Genomic DNA, 22682 nt, shown 5'->3' on the forward strand with positions numbered 1-22682 from the left:
AGTACCAGTGTACGAGCCTGATGAGACTTTTAACTCACGGTGTGTGGAGTGGTAGTTCAGGACGAAGGTGGCTCTGTGTACTTTGAACTACTTTTTCGTGCCATGAATTTAACGTAAACCACGACGTTTATTTCAATAGTCTCGATCACAAAGTGTTGCTCTTTCCGCTACGTGATGGAAATGGTGAAGACACTCCAATCTTCCACTGTGACGCCACTCATGTACAGAGGACTGCAGGCATACGTTTCTGGTTTGATGAACTCTCAGGCTCAGCTGATTTACTTCATCTTGTAGTCCGATTCGAAGTAACTGACATTAGACAGCTAGCGTGCTGAGGAGCTCCCGCTCGCCAGTGAGAGCTTGATGGCTTCCACTGTGTTGCAGCTTCCGTTGCGTAGCGGTTTTTGCCTGCCAGTCCTTAATGAGCTGCTGCAGCGAGACATGTAACGTCTGGTTTTGCTTGCTTTTCAATGCGTGATCAAAGTAGACGCTATAGAGGTCTATGGGATATGTGTATATAATTTTGAGGGGCGCCAAGTGTAGATACCTCTTCATTGTCAGGGTGGTGATGTGGACCTGTAGACGTCTTTCAGCGCTAACGAAACGTGATTAGCGTGTTAACATTTGTTGGTTCAGATTTACAGTTCAGTGTCTTCTCGTCGACCTCGGCTAACACCTTGTGTCAATGATACATTGGAATTCCGCTGACTCCCGTGGTTAGCATGGCTGGTCATCAAGGCTGCAACCCCACCAGTTAGGCCCAAGTCTTGCAGACTGCCGTCTGGCTGTCTATAGGCAAAGTTGTGGTGCGGCCTGTGGGCTGCATCCAGCCCATGACTGGCTTCAGTTCAACTCACTAAAGACGTTCTGGGTGAACCTAAATTGGATATTTCCTCAAAAACACGAGTTTTGAGGCCTAATTTGTTGGCATGACATGCTGGGAAAGAGGTGGCATGTGTATTGGTATGTTACCTCATAAACATTAGCGCTAAAGACACTGCATTTTTGAGTTTATGCGGTAGTAGCATTGTTCTTGTGTTATATTTATGTGGCCTGTGAGCTTAGGTAAGTATGTGAATTAGGCCCTTGTGTCACTAAACATTGCCCATGCTTGGTTTAGAGCGTCCTTGATTCCCCTCTGGAAGATAAAGGTGACCCACAGTGACCCATTAAGATGTCCATAGTCATGTAGTCAGATAATCTTAGTCTCACGTGACAGGTGGGTACCCAGAAAGGCCTGCAGCGATGATCAGGAGCAGAGGCACTGGATTGCCTGTGGTGTCACCGCCAGACACCACACTTGCTAGGTGGTAGCCTTTAAATCGGCCGCGGTCCATTAGTATACGTCGGACCCGCATGTTGCCACTATCAGTGATTGCAGACCGAGCGCCGCCACACGGCAGGTCTAGAGAGATTTCCTAGCACTCGCCCCAGTTGTACAGCCGACTTTGCTAGCGATGGTTCACTGACAAAATACGCTCTCATTTGCCGAGACGATAGTTTGCATAGCCTTCAGCTACGTCATTTGCTACGACCTAGCAAGGCGCCATTACCGGTTACTATTGATGCTGTAAAACATGTACCGTCAAGAGCGATGTTCACCATTTATGGATTTAAGTTAAGTATTCCACAGCTACGTCCTTTTTTGCTAGTCTAATTTCCTTGACCTGTTCCAGACCTCACGCCAGCCTGCGTGAGCTAAAACGCGTGCCTTTCGGTTTCCTCTCATAGTGGGTTGGCTCTCTTGCCAATCCACAACATTGCCCTCTCACCAAGCAGTGACTAGGAAATTAGTGTCATAAGAGCCGCTAGAATTACTGATTTGGAGGATCCTCATTCTCGCCATTAACCATGTGGTAGGCCGTGACCAACCTAAATTCCTCTAGTGGCAAATCGTGGTTACCTGGACGTTGCCATCTTGGGAATAGCAACCAGCATGAGGAATGCTGAAACATCTAACATATGTGTGTCACCACACAGTAATAATAACTGAATTGAGTGCTATCAACACGAATGCCATCGGACCTAATGGCCAACTGAATTCAGAACTGGAGAACTGGGATGTTTATGAGGACTGGCTTGTGGTAATGACGTGGCAGCCTGTTTCTTATGACCAAATGTGGCCCGATTCTTTACCATCGTCAGCAGTTCTCGTTCGACTGTGTTAACTTAACAAATTGTTGCATGCTCTTAACTCCACTGTCTGGTCTGGCTCTGAGCATTATGCGACTCAACTTCTGAGGTCATCAGTCGCCTAGCACTTAGAACTAATTAAACCTTACTAACCTAAGGATATCACACACATCCATGCCCGAGGCAGGATTCAAGCCTGCGACCGTAGCGGTCGCTCGGTTCCAGGCTGTAGCGCCTAGAACCGCACGGCCACTCCGGCCGGCTTTCTGGTCTCTGAAATACGTTATAGTGTCTTGTTGCTTCATGTCACAAGACTAACAAATACGTGTGCATGCCTCTCTCTCAGCTGACTTTTTGCTCATTGTGTAACTTGTGGCGATTGGTGCTGAAGTAGCTGTGTGTGCTCATGTATGCGACTGACTTACAGTGTTCATTGCTTCTGCTTCATAGCTACAGGGTATGTTACCACCACTACTTGGTGTTGCATGTGGCTGTCTTAGTGTGAACTTAAAAAAATTAGTTTCTTGCCCTTTTCTGTTCCGTGTCTTAACATTATGTTTCACGAGATTTTTTCGTTGGTAGAAACTTGAAAGCAATTTTCTAACACCTAGGATGGTGCAACTGTAAGGCGGCTGCCTGTGGGCAGTACTTGTGATAAAGTACTTCTGGCCTTAAACGTGACATGTTAACTAATTTACATCAGACTATAATACCAGTGAAAATGCCTGATAATATTTTGAACAACGGGAGAAATGTAACTCCAAGGGGTCTAGTCATCAATGATTTGCTTCAGCTGGATTGTGCATACCTGAAGTAACATGTGGACTGTTCTCTTCGCCGAGTTCACCTCATCAGCAAGGCTAGCGGCAGTGTTCCATGGCATTAGCGTGGTGTCTGCTTAGCTGATTAATTTTTTATCCAGAACATTTTTGTACATGGTTCCTCAGAAATGCAAGTAGTTTCGTGTTTTTATTTTTTATTTATGTTCTTCTGACAGATATTGTACTTAAATAGTGTCAAATTTATACATGCAGTTAAGAGAAGACGACTATTTGGGATCAGTATCGTGTTCGTCTAGTAGACGAGCATAATTAGGAGCCAATCATTCTAAAATTAAACCTCCTGTTTGCATTGAGAGAATTCACAATTTTTTCCTTCAGCAGTTTGTAAACGTTTTCGTGAACAGATGTATACAAAGTTCTATAATGACTGAATTACAGTGAATGTGCAGCTTTCGCGGCTGAGGTCGAAAATTATTTCTATGACGACATATTGTTTCAAAGACGTAACTTTGTAGAGAATGTGTAATTTATACCTGCAAGTTCACTGTATAACCTCTAAAAGGATTTGCAAATGCCTGAGATTTTCTCAACTTACCTTTTACTAACAACATTTATAAGGAGCAGTCAGATGAAAAACATACTCGTGCGGTCTGAGGCATCTTGTCACGGTTCGCGCGGCTCCCCCCGTCAGAGGTTCGAGCCCTCCTTCGGGCATAAGTGTGTGTGTTGTCCTTTGCATAACTTCTAAGCTCCATAAATATGGAAACCACATGGCGTGAGATCGCGACTGTATGGAGATGTGTAAGGGCTTTCCAGCGAAGCTTACAAAGCGCACTCTAAATACCTTCGCAGTAAGTGGACGGACATTATCCTGCAACAGAATGATGCAGTCCGTCAGCATTCCTGGGCGTTTGGCCTTGATGGTGCGTTTCAGTTTTTGCAAAGTATTTTTAACGTATCGCTATGCGTTAATTGTGGCGCCGAGTTCCAGGAAGTCAATGAGCAGAGGGCTTTTTCAGTCAAAGAAAAAGCTCGTCATGACTTCCCCGGAGCTGGCGTGCCTATTTTTTCGACTGCGTTGCAGAAATTTTGTTGGGAAGCCCTTGCACATCCCCTGTTCAGTCCTGATCTCTCCCCATGCAACTTTGATACTTTTGGAGCCCTGAAGAGGGCCGTTAATGGCTTCGCACTAAGCAGTGCACGCCTGTGTACAATGATGGCTCTGTAGGCTACCGCAAACAATTTTTCGTAAAGGCATTGACCGATTTGTCGCACGGTGGGATAACTGTACTAACAGTTATGGCGATTACTTTTTGAAATAATATACAGTTTACATTCTTTCTTTTATGTGTCTCCTTTTCATTTGGCTACCTCTTACATTCTACTCTGTTTTTCATTTCTTCTCTGTCTTCCCACTTCTTCTTACCTTGACTGTTACACTTCCAAGTGCGTTTATTCGGGTTGAAGAATTTCTTATATTATCAGCAAAATACTGAAACGTTTCTTTTTAGAAAAACACACACTAATCTACTGTCCTAATTTATTAGGGGCAAAAAGGTTTCTCACAGGATTTATAATTTTAATACAATAATAAGTTGCTTTTAAAAAATTTACTGATCATACAAAAAGTTTAATCATTACAACAACGACATATCCATACAACGTTTGTGTAAAGAAACTGAGAGATCTTTTTGGGCTCTATAAATCTCAAATTTAGAGAGCATCGCGTAGCAGGATAACAATTATTAGTAGGGGCGGACGACTCCAAGACCTTAAGCGCGTGAACTAAAATCTTTCATGAGACTTGTGTAACTTAAGGTGGGAATTCAGTAGGATTTCCACAGGGAGTTAAAATATAAATATACTCTGAATACTGTGTACGCGCGCACATTTGCACGCACGCACGCACACACACACACACACACACACACACACACACACACACACACACACACACACACCGAAATATTAAAATCACGTTCACAGTCAATTCTAAAACCGACCATAAAAATTTTTCATGGAATGAATCAAAAGCATGCCGGTTGCACAGGTAAGTGTAGCTGGCCGATCACTGTACTAAAAATGGGAGAGCCGCTACTCTGTATCAAATTAAAATCCTCAACATGAAAACTTAGGTTAGAGTCTTCAAATTATACAACATTTTAATAGCTTGATCAAACTCACGTCGTCGTTAACGAAAATAGACGACAGATCTGTATTTACATTTGCTTCTGCCATCTTGTCATGGTTTAAAATGCACGCAATTAAACTGTGACGTACATTGATATTCGCAGCCACAAGCGTCACATACTGGAGGGTCCCCTCGTCAGTGTACGAGGCCGTGTGTTAGTGGACAGCACCAAATTTGAAGACAGGTGAAGGTTAGCCGTGCGGTGAAAGGCGCTGCAGTCTGGAACCGCAAGACCGCTACGGTCGCAGGTTCGAATCCTGCCTCGGGCATGGATGTTTGTGATGTTCTTAGGTTAGTTAGGTTTAACTAGTTCTAAGTTCTAGGGGACTAATGACCTCAGCAGTTGAGTCCCATAGTGCTCAGAGCCATTTGAGCCAGGTGAAGGTTACTTCCTGCTGTCTCAGAGACCAATATGAGATACATCATGGCCGGACAGTTGGGTTCACCAAATCCAGTCCACACCCCCTCCTTTGCCATCCACTCCTCTTTCCATTATTGTAGGACTCTCTGACGTAAGAACGAGATGGCAGACTGCAGGGGAATGGCATATTGTTTTCCCTGCAGGTCTCCTTGATGCTTGATCTGCTTCCTCATTTTCTTAGAATTCCACGTCCCATGTTAAAATGATACATGTCTCCCCTGCTGTTGAAGCATTTCTTTTTGCATTTTTTTGCGTCAGTTTCTTTGCTGGGTTGTAAGGCGCTAATACAATAGGAGCAGATGAGAATCTTCGTCCTTTAATGGTGCCCCATCTGCTCCATTGTTTTCAGGGTCACCTCTGATTCTGTGCTAGATGCATTTCATTCAATGGGAAGGCGAATTGAAAACGTAATCAGGGAACACATTTGAACAGTCGAGAGACTGACTCATCAATGGATGCTATATAAAATCGTGACAAATATTTTAATGCTATAAAATAATGACTTAAAAGTTAGATCTGGTGCGTAAGAAGTAGCACAAGCACCAGTGTTACGTTTCGCTCCTTGGGTCATTTGACACAAATGGTTACGTGCGTCAGATGTAAAATTTCACGAAAGAGATATCTCTAGTCCACCTTCAAAACACAGCAGCACCAATAGTACGTTTTATTCCTGGGAATTCGGAGCCTTTTTGTAGAAAGGGCCTAATGGGTACAAGACCTACGATTCCGTTATATAGAGAGATTGTGAATCTACTTGCGACGTTATGAATCGTATTTCAACACCACTGCGTCTTATCAGAACAGATAACATTAAAAGTTCTTAAGGGTTGACACTTGTAAGTCATTACCCATAAATGGTTACGATCTATTAAAAGATAGAAATTACCGAAAGAGAGACCATTTGCCTATTTTCAAAAACACCACGGAGTTTCGAAGCTGGATTTGTAGTGAAGATTTTGCAGCAGCTCCGAGAACACGAAAAGGCCGTAGTGATTGCGCTTGTACGGAGACAGACATTTATTTATTTCGTGAACTGATAATGTGCGAGAACGAGTGCCATTGACACTTCCATTACAAGCATGGTTTTGTTGATTTAGAGATTACGTATCGCTGGCAAGTGTCATAAAGAAGGAACAAATGCAGCGGCAGATAGATTTAAGAATATAAAGTTCAGATGGAGCTCAGTGAATATTAGGGCGGTTTAACAGGGTGACAATGCAAGGGAATCAAGAGAAAGAAAAGGAGCACACTAAGGAACGTCTTACTTTTGCTGCACTCGTGCAAACACCAGTTGCAAAACGTGTAACCGAACGCCTACGACGTAACAACTGTGGAGCATGCCCAATGTCGAGACGGCGTAAGAAGATACCTGGCAGTACACAGCACTGTTGCCAGTTTTCAGCTTCAAAGCGCTAACGACTGCAGTAGCCATCTGAAGGGCTATGAGAACGCTGGGGCGTTGCCATAGAGATGTGCACATAATCGCGTTACGTTATTGGTTGAGGCGGGCCCGTGAAAACGCCACGTGCAGCCCACTGCCACTGTCTGGGGTCTACTTAGGCCGATTGAACCGTAGCGCAACCTCCAGGGCGAATGTACACTTTTCAGTCTCTGCGTATCGCGCCATTGGTGAGAACTCAGCACTGGCGGCTGTCTGCCATACGTCTGGATACGAGAAACCGTGATTAGTGGGCCATTGGGTCAGAATTTGGAAGGAGAGGTATTCTGTTGTATAAAAATTTGTCTAGCTGTATATGATCGAGATGGCTTTTTTTTCACCCCAGCTGGAGATGATATGCCTCATAGTGAGGTTTTTACCACTGATGTAACGCCACTACATACATATGTAGTATAATCAGTGCTGCGAAACGTCATTATTACTTGTGCAAACTGCTGTAGTGGCTGAAATGTGGGCGTGTTTGACACAGCGATGTAGCAGTACAGACTGGGGAATTTTATTGTAGCTAAATCTGGCGGCAAAACTTAGGGCCATTGGCGAGAGCCATTACTCAGACTTCAGTCTCTCGTCGAATGTAGACATCAGCGAGGGTTGCGAGTGGGAGAGACAGGTGGGCCGAGCGCCTGCTGCAGCCTGTGGAACGCCTGCTCCGCGTACTGCGGGTCGCCCGGCTTGTGCCACTCCAGGTAGGTGCGGGTGTCCATTATGAAGCGCAGCTGCCGCGGCAACGCCGAGCGTTCCAGCGGCTCCAGCTCCAGCAGGATGACGTAGTCACGCTGCGATGGATCCAGCGTGCGGTGGTTCGCCAAGGCCATCTCCCATAGGCACCACTGCAGCATACAGAAAAGTATAATTCTATATATCAAAACAGACTCTTTAAAAACTCTCATAACTGGCATAAATGAAAGTTACAGTGAGAATTATATATATATATATATATATATATATATATATATATATATATATATATATATATGTGTGTGTGTGTGTGTGTGTGTGTGTGTGTGTGTGTGTGTGAGTGTGTGTGTGTGTGTGTGTAATTTCATCATTACACTCAACATTCTCTATCTCTTCCCGGGCTCAGTGCAGGTCCGCCGACAATATTACGGATCTGGTTAATAAAAGAAATGCTATTATATTAGGTTGTTGCAGAAGTTCGTAGCATTTTTCCATAAGTTTAATAAACACAACAGATACAAGTAGCTGAGGCTTTAGTCATCAATAGTATAGTCTCCTTCACTCTTTCGCAACAGCGATTGTAGAAATTTTTTGGTTTTGAGGCGAAGAACTCGTCGAGCAATGTTCGGAGCGCATTTTCTTCAAAAAAAGGAAGTTCCTGGAAGGGTGTTCGATAGCGGAAAAGGTGAAAATGTGAGGACGCAATATCAGGTGAATAAGGTGTGTGCGGTATGACTTCTCAACCCAAATCCTGTATAATGTTTTTTGCCAGTCTGGCAGAATCCGGTTGGACGTTATCGCGGGATACCATCACTTCACGCAGTCTTACTGATTGTTGTTCTTGGACTACGTCTGGAAGACGTCTCGGTTGTTGACAATAAATGTCAGGAGTGATGATTAGACCTCCGGGAAGCAATTCGTAGTACACAACGCCGTCGCTGTTGCACCAGATGCATAACGTTATCTTTTGTGGATGCGCGCAGCTCTTTGTACGAGGAGTTGCTGCTTTGCTTTTGATCAGTCATTCATTTCTTTTCCTTATGTTAGCATCAAGACACCATTTATCGTGTCCAGCAACGACACAAGATAGGTATGGTCTGTGTTGTTCACCACCCAATTGATGAGGAGCAAGCAGAGATAGAAACGCTGATTTTCGTGATTTTGGCTTAGAGCGTGGGGTACCTTTACACCCCAGTTGGGAAGCTTCTCAATTGTATGAAAATGTTGCACGATTGTAGAATAATCAGTTCATCACATTTACCATTTCTAGATTATACTGACTTGGATTATTATGGATTAGTGCTTTTAAACGATCTTCATCAAATCCTGAAGGACTTCCTGAACGTGGAAAGTTACTAATGTCCAAACGATCCTCCTTAAAAGGAGCAATACATTTTCGTGCCATGCTCTGTCCAATGTTATTATTCCCATACACGGCGCAAATTTCATTGGCTACCTGCACTGTTGTTACCCCTCTACTGAACTCAAGCAGAAGAATATGTCGGAAATGTTCCGATTTTCCCACTTGGCATCCCATTTTCTAGGGTCTACAGCGCCTCTCACTATCTCTAAATGACAAAATGTCAATATGTAAACTCAAATAGTAACAGTGAATCATAAATGAAAAATGACAATCGATAAATAAACCCATATCAACCGGAACACCAACATACAAAACGAAAACGCTACGAATACATGCACCAAACTAATAAAAGAAACTCTACGCTAGTTTAAAGCGAAACTATGACAATAAAGCCGTCTGTTTGAATGTTCATATTTTTGCACACCTATGAAATTAAAATATGCTGCTAGGTGACATTCAAAGCCGCGTTGATGCACCCCACGCAAAGTAATACGCTCGGATTCTCCTTCAAGTGCTATCCACCAGGTAGTCGAAACGTTGCTCTTCAGGCCGGTCCCACTCTTCGACCGAAGCTCTCCAATGTATGAGAAGGGTTTCTGGGACTACTCACTGCAAATTTCGGCAGGTTCCAGACATTCTCAATCGAGTTCATGTCAGCAGATAGTGCAGGCTATTTCATTCGATTTATTTCTACCTGCTGGAGGATGGCCTTCAATGTCGCGTTTTTCCTCTGTTATGTTATTTGAATATTATAAAAAACATAAAACATGATTTTTATTATAATCTTCCTACGTAAAAACCACAGATACTGACAAAGACTGCATCATCACAGTCAAGTCTCTGTTTTCTGCTCTAGTTACCAGTCTTTGAAAACTTTCAGCAAATGTATTTTGGCAACTTTCCAACATTCCCTAGGTGGGCACGGTGTTCTTGACAGTATTGTGGACAAGATGTTGCAGGATCCTGCCCCAATAAAATGGTTGCTTGATAAGTCTTGTAAAAAAGTAAGGAAAGATATTTGTATCGTAAACAACTGACCTTACTTCTTGACGTAGTTTCCTTTATGGGATATATTATACACATGGTCCAGCTAGTCTCCAGCTTTTTTCAAAACAATGGCTCTGAGCACTATGGGACTTAACTTCTGAGGTCATCAGTCCCCTAGAACTTAGAACTACTTAAACCTAACTAACCTAAGGACATCACACACACCCATGCCCGAGGCAGGATTCGAACCAGCTTTTTCATCCCACTGGAAAAATAAGTTACTTCAAGCTCTGCAAAATAATCGTTGAATACAACTATTACTTCCTCATTTGATGTCATTTCTACCCAGCAAGCAGAAGTTTCAAGTTAGGGAACATTAAGAAGTCACTAGGGGCTGCGTCTGGTGAACAGGGCGGACGAGGAATCAATTCAAAGCCCATTTCATGCACTTAAGCAATATTTATGATGTGTGGGATGGTATACTATCCTGATGAAAGAGCGATTTTTTTTGCGTACCAACCTTGGTCTTTTTTTAGCGGACGAAAGTTTCAAACGATCCAACAATGAAGAGTAACAGGATCCAGCTATGGTTCTGCCTCCTTTAGTAATGTAAGAGGATTATTCCTTAGGAATCCCATTCCAAAAAAAGGTGGCAATCATCTTACCAGCTGACAAAATGGTGTTTGTCTTCTCCAGTGCACTTTCACCAGCCTTTTTTCATTATTTTGACTCCCGTTTTGACTCTTAGTGCTTAATGATGAATCGAGGTTTCATAAACAGTCACAAATCGGTGAAAAAATTCTTGCAGATTACGATTAAACACCGCCAGACGTTGTGTTGAAATATTGTTCCGGGCGCGCTTTTGGTTGACTGTGTGCAATCGCGGCACACACTCATGTTGGACACAGCTTCTTCACAGGTAATTCTCCATGCAGGGTATTATGCACTTGCTCATTTGAGATGCCTACAGACTCAGCAATATAATGAATTTTTATTCGGCGGTCTTGTATTAGCACGTCATGGATTTTGTGAATGGTTTCCTTTGTGGTGATCTCAACTGATCGGGCGCAGCGCGCTTCTACTTCGTTGTTTACATTCATTGATCCAAACGCAAACGGTCTTCAACGATGCTGCACAATCCGCATCCAATTCGGTTTGGTTTGTGCGCCAGTCGAACCCATCGATGAAAATGATTAATAACAGCACGAAATTCCTTTTTTCTCCATTTTCAATCGCAGTCGACACACCGACCAAGTCAGACGGCTGTCAACTGTGAACTGTATGTTGTACATTGTTGAAATTCTTTATGTTTTCCTTGGAATAATCAAGCTTACCAACCATGAATGCGCAATAAAAATGTTTCATTCCTTCATGGAAATGCACCAAACTTATCAAACGCCACTCGTACTTCACAACCGTGAAATTACGGTTGACAGTGATTTTAGGCCTCTAACACTTACAAAGGATCCTTCCGCAAAACAAAGCTGACCCACATCCGTGCAGACCTGCATGCTTGAGGTGTGCATTGGTATCTGGCCGCCTCCATACTCTTCTAAGATGACCATCAGGAGTCATACATATCCTGTACTCATCAGTAACGAGACATTACGCCATCAGTACAGATGCCATTCCAGCTGTTCCCTTGGCTCTAACCTTCGCGCACCGTGGTACCGAGGAATCTATACTGATGTTCAGAATGGACATCAAGAGGCCAGACTGATCATGTGGAGACAGTTGAGTACTATCTAGGTCAATACAGTAACAAGCTTGCAGAAAGGCAGCGCACAGTTGTGTTGCATCCTCCTCGGTTACCTGAGAGCCGTAATTTATAAGTAGCGAGTCGGTCCCGCGTCTAGCGGGAGAGCGCTTGTGCGGAAACCGAAAGGTCACGCCATCGCGTCCCTGTTGAACTACTGATTTTTCAGTCTGGGTTTTAACCTAGCCTTCGCCTCTCAACGATGTGAGGAGTTGCCAGGAATGACTCATAGGACGGATTCCACGTTAAACTGTAGTTTCCTTTTCCCCAAGTGGATAATTAGGGTAGGTTAGGGACACGAAATTCGCCGAAGTAGCGTCCAATTGAAAGACTTACACGAGGCAACTGAGCCACACGAATTATTATTTTATGTAGGTAGCTGTTATCCGCTGGAGTTGTAGAGCGTGTGCGTTCACTGAGAACCATAGGCCTTATGATAACAGCTGAATGTTCGGGTGACGACGATGAGGTTTGTACCAATTCGGTAACAAACTTCCCGTGCTGAGAACTCTTCTTGCCGCGAAGTGACTGCCCGCATGGTCTAAGACTGCGTGAGGTGATTATGCCCGCACCGTCTAAGTCTGAAATGAGTTCTTTTCGCAGTTTGGAGACACAGCGGACTCCACTGAACTGCAATGGGAATGCAGGTTTACTTTTACCTGAACTACACACATAGCGACTCTCTGCTGTCAAAAGATTATTGAGAAAGGTAATTCCGATAAACAGACGCAAACTATGTAAGTGAGGCCGGTACAATATTTTTGACCAGTTTGTGTGAGGAAATAAGTCTCATCATTGGTGTCGAGATTCCACATTCGTCTATATTAGTATGCCTTGTCCTGTAAGCGGCGAGAGCAAAAGTGTAGAATCAATTATCTCATATGTGACAGTGTAGATTTTTACAGTGCAGAAATGTGTGGTATGTTTGTCGAGTTTGCAGCCGGATCCTAAAATTACATCAAACTTCCGTAAAACTTCCCTACAGGTTTCACCATCTTCTCCCCATAGAGGTACTTGATGTGGGTGCGTAGGATTTCTCGACTAAGGTACAAGCATGGTTTGACAAGACTGGTAAATTTTCGTGAAATAATGGAACATTTTTGTTGCACCTTCATAGTTGGTAAGCCCGACTATTCCAAGGATCATATAAGGAATTTCAACAGCCCTCTGAATTGGCCAGCATCTCGACGCGATTCAAAATTGAGAAAACTGAGTTTAATGCTGTTATTAAACATTTACATTTGAAGGGTTGGACTGCCGGACAAATTAAAACAGAGTTGGAGGTAGTTCACACTGACTGTACACCATCATTGAATATGATTTTCTTTTGGATTAATGAATTTAAACGTCATCGCTGCAGCCGTCCAATTCACGTCAACATAAAGGAAACCACCGAAAAAATTCATAATATGATAATGAAAGACAGCCGAATAAAAATTCGCGACTTTGCTGAGACTGTAGGCATGTCAGCTAAGTGAGTGCATGATATCCTGCGTGGACAATTGTCTATAAACAAACTGTTTGCGAGGTTGGTGCCGAGTTTGTTCCGGCACAAAATTTCAACACCATGTCTGGTAATGTTTAATCACGATCTTAACACACTCTCTGCTGGAAGACCTCTACCGACGAACACAGCACTAGATTTCGTCAGGTCCACACGGCTGCCCGCAGCAGTCCCGTACTGGTTCATCCATGCCAGTGCCTCTCGCACTTCATCCTCAGCTAGAACCAAGAACACCACGTATCGGCATAGGCGCGGCAGATGAAAGCATGTCCCCTCATTGTTATCCCTGTCAGCCGGCTCCTCAGACGTGTAACAGTGGCTCAAGGGTGATGGCGGAAAGGAGCATCGACGGCGGAGATCCTTGACGGACCGGCCGCATGCCATTAACAGGGCCCGCCATACAGCCACTGACCAGCACTCGCGACGTGGCACATTGGAGGAGCCGTAAGACGATGAGTTTATAAACCTGTGGGGGAAGGCCATCCGTCGGAGTACGCTTTCTGGAAAGTCATGACTCACTTCATCGAAGGCGTGCTCGAAGTTCACTGTCACTATGGCACCACGACTGCGGCAGGTCGTGGCCAGGGGTATGATGTCACGGTAATCGCTGAGTGCCGTCTGAATGTTACTGTCACCACCAAAGCACTTTTGATCCAGAGAAATGACTTGAGGGATGACGCGCCGAAGGCGAGAGCCAAGAATCCGGATAAAAATCTTGGAGTCACGATTTAACATAGTCAACGGCCAATGATGTCCAACTCCCCGACCTCCCGATGGCTTGGAGACGGGGATAAGCAAGCCTTCTCCGAATTCGGGTGGGAGGGGAAGGTCAGAGTTCATCAGTTCTTCATACATCGCAGTCCAGCGTGAGCCCGTGGCGTCTTGGAATGTGCGGTAAAACTCCAGTGGAAACCCGTCGGGACCTGGGGCTTTGTTCGCCTCACCCTTATGAAGAGCATCAGCTACGTCATCAACCGTAATTGTCGCTGTGAGAATCTCCGCAGCAGTCCCGTCAAGGGTACCTGTCAACGAACGGAGGACATCAGTCGTTACCGCCATGTTCTGATCCTCTGCTGCATAGTGATCCACACAGGTATTTGTGCTTTTATTCTGGGACGTCAACCGGCGACCATCTGGAATGTCGAGGGCGTTGACCAGCTTTCTCCGACACCACTGCTGCTGGATAATATGATGCATAGACGGGGGTTCTCCTAGTACACAGTTGTGACATCTTGCACATACTATTTTGCCTTCAAGGCGGTGAGGCATAATAGAAATTATCTTCGCCTTAATCCGTTGAATTTCACCCTTTCGTTGAACAGAGGGGGCATGACTTGAGAGTTCGCGGAGAACTGTGAAATAGTATTCCATGCTATGTCGTTGCCACGGCATTTTGTGGCGACCGTAATTCATCATCGAACGACGTAAAGCAGGCTTGGTGCAGTCGAGGTACCGGCAGGATGTTGAAGGATACGTTGGAGGCGTCTCATACAGTTGTTCCACGTCGTCTCTACGACCTGCATGCATTCCGGATCCTTGAGATGGCCGACATTCAGCTTACTCAGGCCTCGACCGCGCCACACCTTCTGCCTCTAGAGCGTAACAGTGCAGATATAGGCGATATGGTCGGAGAAGGCGGTAGGCCATAACTCACCGTCAAACTTGGCAGTTACGATTCCTTGGGAAACGTAGACACGCTCAAGACGACTTGCTGAATGGCTGGTGACGTACGTATATCCAGGTCGATCATCATGCACACGTCCAAAGTATCGGTGAGGTTCAGTTCATGCACGAGCAACTTGAGTTCCTGGCATGTGGTGAAATGGGGATATTGTTCCTTCTGTGGTAACACACAACTGAAGTCGCCGCCAAGAATAATATGGTCGTACCGGCCTACACACAAAGGAAAGACCTTTTCTGAATAGAACCACGGCCGTTCCCGTCGTTTGGCCGTGCCCGAAGGAGCGTAAACATTAATGATTCTGACACTGTGGAAGGTCACAGCAAGACCCTTAGCCGATGGTAGGTAAATCACGTCGTCTACTTCAATGCCTTCCTTTAAAAGAATAGCTGTCTCACTGCCACCGTCAGCACATGGCGTGAGGTAAGAAACATAGCCATAGATATTAGGAAACGTCGCTAGGTGAACTTGTTGCAGAAGGGCAACATCGAGGTCCGACGCTCTCAACATTTCACGGAACAATTGTGATTTGTCATGGGTGCCAATAATGTTGACATTGTAGACATTGATGGAGCCAGTCCTGTAAGCTTGTCGCGGAATTGGGACTACTGGGAAGCTCATGACGGCACGAAGATCAGCAGCGAACACGAACGTTGCCCCAGTAGGCTGCACATTCCCATTCAGTAACCCTGTCGATTAGCAGTCGTGGGTTGGAGCAGCAGCATTCGCTGCTGTCACAAAGGTGGATGTTCCGTCGTCCGCATCGTCAGACCACGAAAAGGTGCGTGAGAGGTGTGCGTCCAGTGGAGTCAGAAGGCGGCGTCACGTCGGCTGTGGAAGAGTGGTGCTGGCTCAGCTGCTGTTCAACGTCCATAGGTACAGCGCCTGGTGCATGCGAAGATGGTTGTACCTCCAACAGGGGGCAGAATGGTGCTTCTACCACGGAATCGTCCATTGGGGGAACATATTGATAGTTGTGATCCTCATCGCCTTGAGAATGCGTCCTGCATGTGTCAGACGGGGCGATACGCCATTTCCGACGTCTCTTCAGCGACCGTTGCTTGCGCACGTGATCTTCACTGTGTGCAGACGCCTGGGGATCCGGATGGTCAGGCACAAAATCATCGGTAGGCACAACCATGGAGTCAAGGGCCTTCCCCTGCACTAGAGACTGCTCACCACTGCCCATGACGGGAGGAGGCAAGGGCGTCGGTCCGTCCGCAACAGCCTGAAGCGTTACCGGAGATGAAGCTATATCAGTAGTAGGAGACAGTGGTGATCGCAGTCGGGGGTCGTTATGGGGAACTTCGACAAACGTCAGCCGTAGCGTCGTCGGTGCGGTCGTGGCCTGTAGGTCCCCAGGCGGCAACTGAGGGATTCTGCGTTGCAGGCAGCTGAAGCAAAGGTGTCCTTCTTTGCCACATCCCGAGCATGTCTTCGACTGGCCATCATAAATTATGATTGCACGGCAGCCACTAATATATAAGTAGGACTGGACATGTTTGGTTAGCTCTATGCGGCTCTGTCGTACTCCATTCAGAACTGAGTATGTAGTGAACTGAACCCACTTTTCAGTTGTATGACTAATCACCTTTCCATATGGGGGGAATGCAGATACCACTACCTCTGAAGGCACGTCGAAAGGGAGTTCAAATACACGTATCGTCCGCCGTCCAAGTCTCGCATATTCCACAGTTACGTCACCGATTTGTCTATCAGAGTGACGGAAAGTAAGACCACTTCGAGTTGCATTTAGAATTTTGTCACATATGTCTTCGTTAATCAATTTCACGTATGCGACACTGCTCACTACAGACAGGTGGATGCCAACAAGATCGTTGCAAACAATCTCGACTTCATCTCTGATAAGCTGTTCGATTTCAAGTGCTTTTGGTCGGGCATATTCAGGTGAAAATCTAATCTTCATTGTCGATTTTCTGTGGGCATAAGCCATTCTCTTTCGAAGGAAATATAGCGCGCTAAGACGGCAGAAATACGTAAACAACTCCGCGAGCGAGCTGCACGGCGAGGTCGTAAACAAGACGTCCGTGCCGCTAGCGTGCCGAAGTCGACTGAGCTACCCAAGCACGAGTCACGATCCGTCCTCACAGCCTCAGTTCTCTCAGTCCTCGTCTCCTACCTTCCAAATTTCACAGAAGCTCTTCTGCGAAACTTGCAGAACCAGCACTCCTGGAAGAAAGGATATTGCGGAGACATGGCTTAGCCACAGCCAGGAAGTTTCATATCAGCGCACACTACGCTGCAGCGTGAAAAATCCCATTCTGGACAAAAAATGTTATTTAAAGTCCCCATGGTTATGGCTGTAAAGTTTCAATCATTCTTGATGTGCACATCGCACTTGAAAGAAAAGCAAGTGTGGATGTGAACTCACCCTGCTGCTGAGGAAGCTCTTGGACAGCACGATGATGACGTGGCGGCTGCAGTCCATCAGGTGAGATAAGTTGTGGTTGGCGGCGCCACTGTCGAGTCCTCGCTCATGCAGACAGACGCGGTAGTCCGGCTGGCCTTCGAGCAGGGGCACCAGAGTGCCCCCCACCCACGACTGATCGCTCCCGCTGCAACCAGGTAGCGTGCAGGCGTCAGGTACTTGCAAACAGAACGTCATCGGCATGTTATGCTCTTAGAGTGCTTCATCAGTGTGTAACAGCCATTTTCTTTCAGTTATACACTGCTCATATTGTATCGTTCCTTTCGTCCTTTCGCCCCATGCGAAACCATAATCGTGATGCGGCCTAATCCACGCACTCTAGGCAATGTGCGGCGCGCGAGACAATTCGCACGTCGCACTGATCCACGGATTTAATCGGAGAGCTTTGTTGGCGGACCTGCATTAATTCTCTGCTCTGCTACACTATTAAATCAGTCTAAGTAATGCGCGCTTGCTCCGCTTTGACACGGGAGATGGGGCTAAATTTCTCACTACCCCAGTGTTAATAATCAGAGACCTGTAACAGTCCATCTACACTGGTGTCCAAAATTAAAGCAACAAACGGAAATTTTGCAAAGGTTGCATTTATTTTGCCACAAAAAATATAAACAGCTGATAGCAAAGTAGAGACAATGTAAAGAAACAAAATGTAAACAGCTGCAACATAAATAACATTAGACGCAAATGTTCTTCATTTTTTCCAACTTAGCAGATTTGCGCACACTTTCCGACAACCGGCTAATGTCCTCACTATGGGGTGTGACCACCTCTGGTAGTAATACAGGCCTGACAACGACGGAGCATGCTGTGAATAAAGTTATCAATGTCAAGTTGGGGCAATAACGCCCATTCTTCCTGCGGAGCTGCTCCCCGTGGAAAGTGGCTGGTCGATGTTGACGTGATGCAAACCAGTCTTAACAGTGCATCCCAGACATGATCTATGGGATTCAAACAGGGATAGTGAGCAGGTTATTTGATGCCTGTAGTATCTTCCGTTTCCAAGAACACATCACCCACTCGGCTCTATGAGGTCGAGTATTATCGTCTATCAATACGAAGTCTGGGGGTACAGCACCTCGCAACATCCGTACATAGGTCCCAAGATCTAATCACGATACCTGACAGCAGTTAAACCTCTCCAATTCACCCGTACAATTTCATGAAGAGATGTTCGAGTGGTCAACATAACCCTGCCCACACCATTAGCAATCCTCTTTGCAAAATGTTCGGGTCTCGAAATCGTGTTTCACATTCCCTTCCGATGCAGATCTGCCGAGAATCACTCTCAAGACCAAAGCAGGACTCATCTGTGAGAAGAACATTGGCCTATTGTTCGACTGACCAGGTGGCACGTTGACGACTCCACTCTAAACGTTCCCTTCTGTGAAGTCGCGTCAGAGGTACGTATACAGCAGGTCTCCGACAATAAAGGCTACTCTACCGAAACCTTCTCTACACCGTTTGCCTCGATGCGGATGCTGCAAGGTCAGATGGCTGTTGTTATACTCAGGCGGTAGCGTCGTGCCCTTACAGCCAGATAACGGTCCCCTCTTTCTGATGTAACAAATGATCGGCCCTGCCATGATCTTCGGAATACAGTTTCGGTCTCTAGAAACTGTAGCCACATCTGAGAAACAACAGAACGATTCACATTAAGCCAACAGACGACATGCGTTTGCGACTGTCCTGCTTCCGTTCTTCCCATGGCCCTCCACCGCAGTGAGTCTGATAGGCGTCTTCTCCGTGCCATACTACACCGTATGTGACTGTGTAAACAGCGGTTGTGGATGTGGGACTACCCGGCGAACACTAGTCCGTTTGATAGATGCCCTGACGTGATCGTTGGTGTGGTTTTCCGTTGACCGAAATGCCATCTTCGGTGCAGAACACGATCGTACGGACATCTGTTGACAGTTTGTATGATTATATCGTGAATTACACACAGGACGGGAAAATTGCGGTTTGTTGTTTTAATTTTGAACATCAGCGTACTTTCAAAAAGAGTCAGAGATCCGAACATTGGAATATGTAACTGATAACAGTTCATAAACCGCCTCCAACGGGTCTTTAACAATTTCGACTATAATCTCCGACCAGTAAAACAAAAACAAGGACAAAATTCAAGGATGGAAAATGTCTCACAAAAACAAAACATTCAAATTTCCACTGAAACAAATGGAATCTGTTTGCTTCAATTAAACCTAACCAAGTCTGTTTCGTTCAGTGAACGCTACTTCCAGCTACGTAAAGGCTCCACGCTCTGACACATTGTTTCTCTTTCTATAGTGCACTTGCGCGGTCACCAAATCGCAACGATCGCGGTGTATAACAGCAAAGTAGACCTATCTAAGAAGGCTTGACACGTCCACACATTCGATCGCATTTTCAAATGACTTTTATGTGTACCGCACTGGAAAAGTAACCCCGTTGATGATGATGTCTCACTAACACCCAAATTGAGAATTTTACAAGCAAAACACCACCTCCGCCCAAGACGGCTCACGACACTCCACGAGCGCTGTCGACCGTCTCCCGATTTCGCAACATCGCAAACCGCTCCACGAGATTATTTAACATTTAGACATTACAACCAATCAGAATCAGGAGCAGGGCCCCCACTAATACTACTTCTCCAAGATGCTGATCCCTGGCAGGTCTTTTAGAAGATTCTCTTCAACACCTGTCGCAAAACACTGCCCATTTTGGAAAAATCACGAACCTTGAAGTTAGCCATCTACTCCCCGGCCACAATCCATTTATAAGGATTGTAAGGGTTATGGAAAGACCAGCCGTCGCCTCCAGGCCGAAGGACACCTTCGTCCCCCGGATACCGGTTCTGGTGCACACAATAGTCACCTGAGGAGCCCACAGCACGCTGCGAGGCGATGGTGTGTTCCAGTATCTATATTCAGGTTTACCTGTGGGTTTCCCTTCTGGGGATAAATACATAAAATACACTGAAGCGCCGAAGAAACTGATAGAGGCATCCTTATTCAAAGGCAGAGATATATAAACATGCATAATACTGCGCTGCCGTCGGCAACGGCTATATAAGACAACAAGTGTCTGGCGCAGTTGGTCATCTACATCTACATCATACACCGCAAGCCACCTAATCGTGTGTAGCGGAGGGTACTTTCAGTACCAACCATCTGATCCCTCCAACCCTGTTCCACTCGCGAATAGTGCGTGGGAAGAATGATTGTCGGTAAGACTCTCCATTGGCTCTAATTTCTCGAATTTCCTCCTCGTGATCAATACGCGAGATGTATGTAGCGGAAGTAATATGTTGTCTGACTCCTCCTGAAAAGAGCTGCCCCGAAATTTCAGTAGTAAATCTCTCCGTGATGCACAACGTCTCTCTTGTAATCTCTGCCAGTGGAGTTTGTTTAGCATCTCCGTAACGCTCTCTCGCCAGCTAAACGATCCCGTGACGAAACGCGCCGCTCTTCGTTGGATTTCCTCTATCTCCTCTATCAGTCCTACCTGATACGGATCACAGACAGATGAACAATACTCCAGAATAGGGCGAACAAGCGCCTTATAAGCCACTTCTTTCGTGGATGAGTTATAGTTCCTTAAGATTCTTTCGATGAATCTGAGTCTTGTATCTGCTTTTCCCATTATCTGTTTTATATGATCATTCCACTTACGGTCGCTCTGGATAACTACGCCTAGATATTTTACGGCAGACGTTGTCTCCAGCTGTTTGTCATCATTAGGGAAGCTGTACAGTATGGATTTCTTTTCCTATGTATGCGCAATATCTTACATTTATTTACGTTCAGAGTCAACTGCCAGAGTCTGCACCATTCATCTGTTCTCTACAGGTCGTTCCGCAAATTCTTACTATCTTCTGGCGTTGCTACTTTGGTATAAACAACTGCATCATCTGCGAATAGCCTTAAAGACCATCCGACGCTTTCTACTAGATCATTTATATATATTGTGAACAGCAGCTGTCCTATCACACTTCACTGTGGCACTCCGGATATTACCTTTATCTCGGTCGATTTATTTTCTTTAAGAGCGACGTGTTGAGTTCCATCTGCTCCGATACTCCGTAAGCTCATTTTTTTTCATTAAATGGCACAACGGGATGGTGTCAAATGTCTTACTGAAGTCAAGGAACATGGCATCAGCCTGGGCGCTGTTGTCCACTGCGCTTTGGATCTCATGGAGGAACAGAGCGAGCTGAGTTTCGCAGGATCTCTGTTTGTGGAATCTATGTTGATTTTTATAGAGGAGCTGTTCATTTTCCAAAAACGTCATAATTCTTGAGCATAAAACATATTCCATAATTCTACAACAAATTGACGTCAACGATTTAGGTCTATAATTGAGTGGATCTGCCTTACGGCCTTTCTTAAAAACGGGAATGACCTGCGCTTTCTTCCAGTCGTTGGGTAGCTTTCGTTGCTCAAGCGATCTTCGATAAATTACTACTAGAAAGGGAGCAAGTTCTTTCGCGTAATCTTTATAGAATCTTACAGGTATCTCATTTGGTCCTGAAGCCTTTCCACTACTAAGCGATTGTAGTTGCTTTTCAGTTCCGCGATCGATTATCTCAATATTTCCCATTTAGACGTTCGCACGATGATTGAAAGCAGGGACAGTGTTACGATCTTCCGCAGTGAAACAACTTCGGAAGACCGAATTCAGTATTTCGGTCTTCTCTCTGATATCTTCCGTTTCGGTGCCCGTGTGGTCGTTGAGAGAATAAATAGATGATTTTGACCCACGGATTTTTACATACGGATTTTAGATCGGATACTGCTGCTACAGTGGCAAGTTATCAAGATTTAAGTGAGTTTGAACTTGGTGTTATAGTCGGTGCACGAGCTATGAGACACAGCGTCTCCGTGGTAGCGATGAAGTGGAGATTTTCCCGTACTACCAGTTCACGAATTTACCGTGAATATCAGGAATCCGGTAAAACATCAAATCTCCGACATCGCTGCTGCCGGAGAAAGATCCTGCAAAAAACCAAAGACGACTGAACAAAATCGCTTAACGTGACATAAGTGCAACGCTTCCGCCAATTGCTGCATATTTCATTGCTGGGCTGTCAACAAGTGTCAGCGTGCGAACCATTCAACGAAACATCATCGATATTGGTTTACGCAGCCGAAGATCCAATCGTGTACCCTCGATGACTGCACAACAAGCTTAACGCCTCGCCTGTGCACGCCAGTACCGACATTGGGCTGTTGATGACAGGAAACACGTTGCCTGGTCGGATGAGTCTCGTTTCAAATTGTATCGAGCGGATGGACGT

The 22682-nt window shown here is 45.4% G+C and overlaps 1 protein-coding gene across 2 annotated transcripts in view; it reads right to left on the minus strand.

Annotated features, from left to right (window-relative positions):
- Window positions 1-4507: 4507 nt before the first annotated feature.
- The window catches only part of LOC126457469 (toll-like receptor 4), a 122523-nt gene continuing 104348 nt past the window's right edge, over window positions 4508-22682 (minus strand). Inside the window, exons 5-6 of one of the 2 annotated variants that reach the window (XM_050093759.1) lie at window positions 17348-17531; window positions 4508-7816 (exon numbers count right to left, since the gene is read on the minus strand). In XM_050093759.1, the coding sequence (XP_049949716.1) occupies window positions 7568-7816; window positions 17348-17531 (433 nt within the window). In that variant the 3' untranslated portion in view covers window positions 4508-7567. The remainder of the gene's footprint in view (window positions 7817-17347; window positions 17532-22682) is intronic. The other variant, XM_050093760.1, reaches the window with a different exon arrangement.

This window comes from Schistocerca serialis, chromosome 2 (assembly GCF_023864345.2).
Source record: "Schistocerca serialis cubense isolate TAMUIC-IGC-003099 chromosome 2, iqSchSeri2.2, whole genome shotgun sequence".
Lineage (NCBI taxonomy): Eukaryota > Metazoa > Arthropoda > Insecta > Orthoptera > Acrididae > Schistocerca > Schistocerca serialis.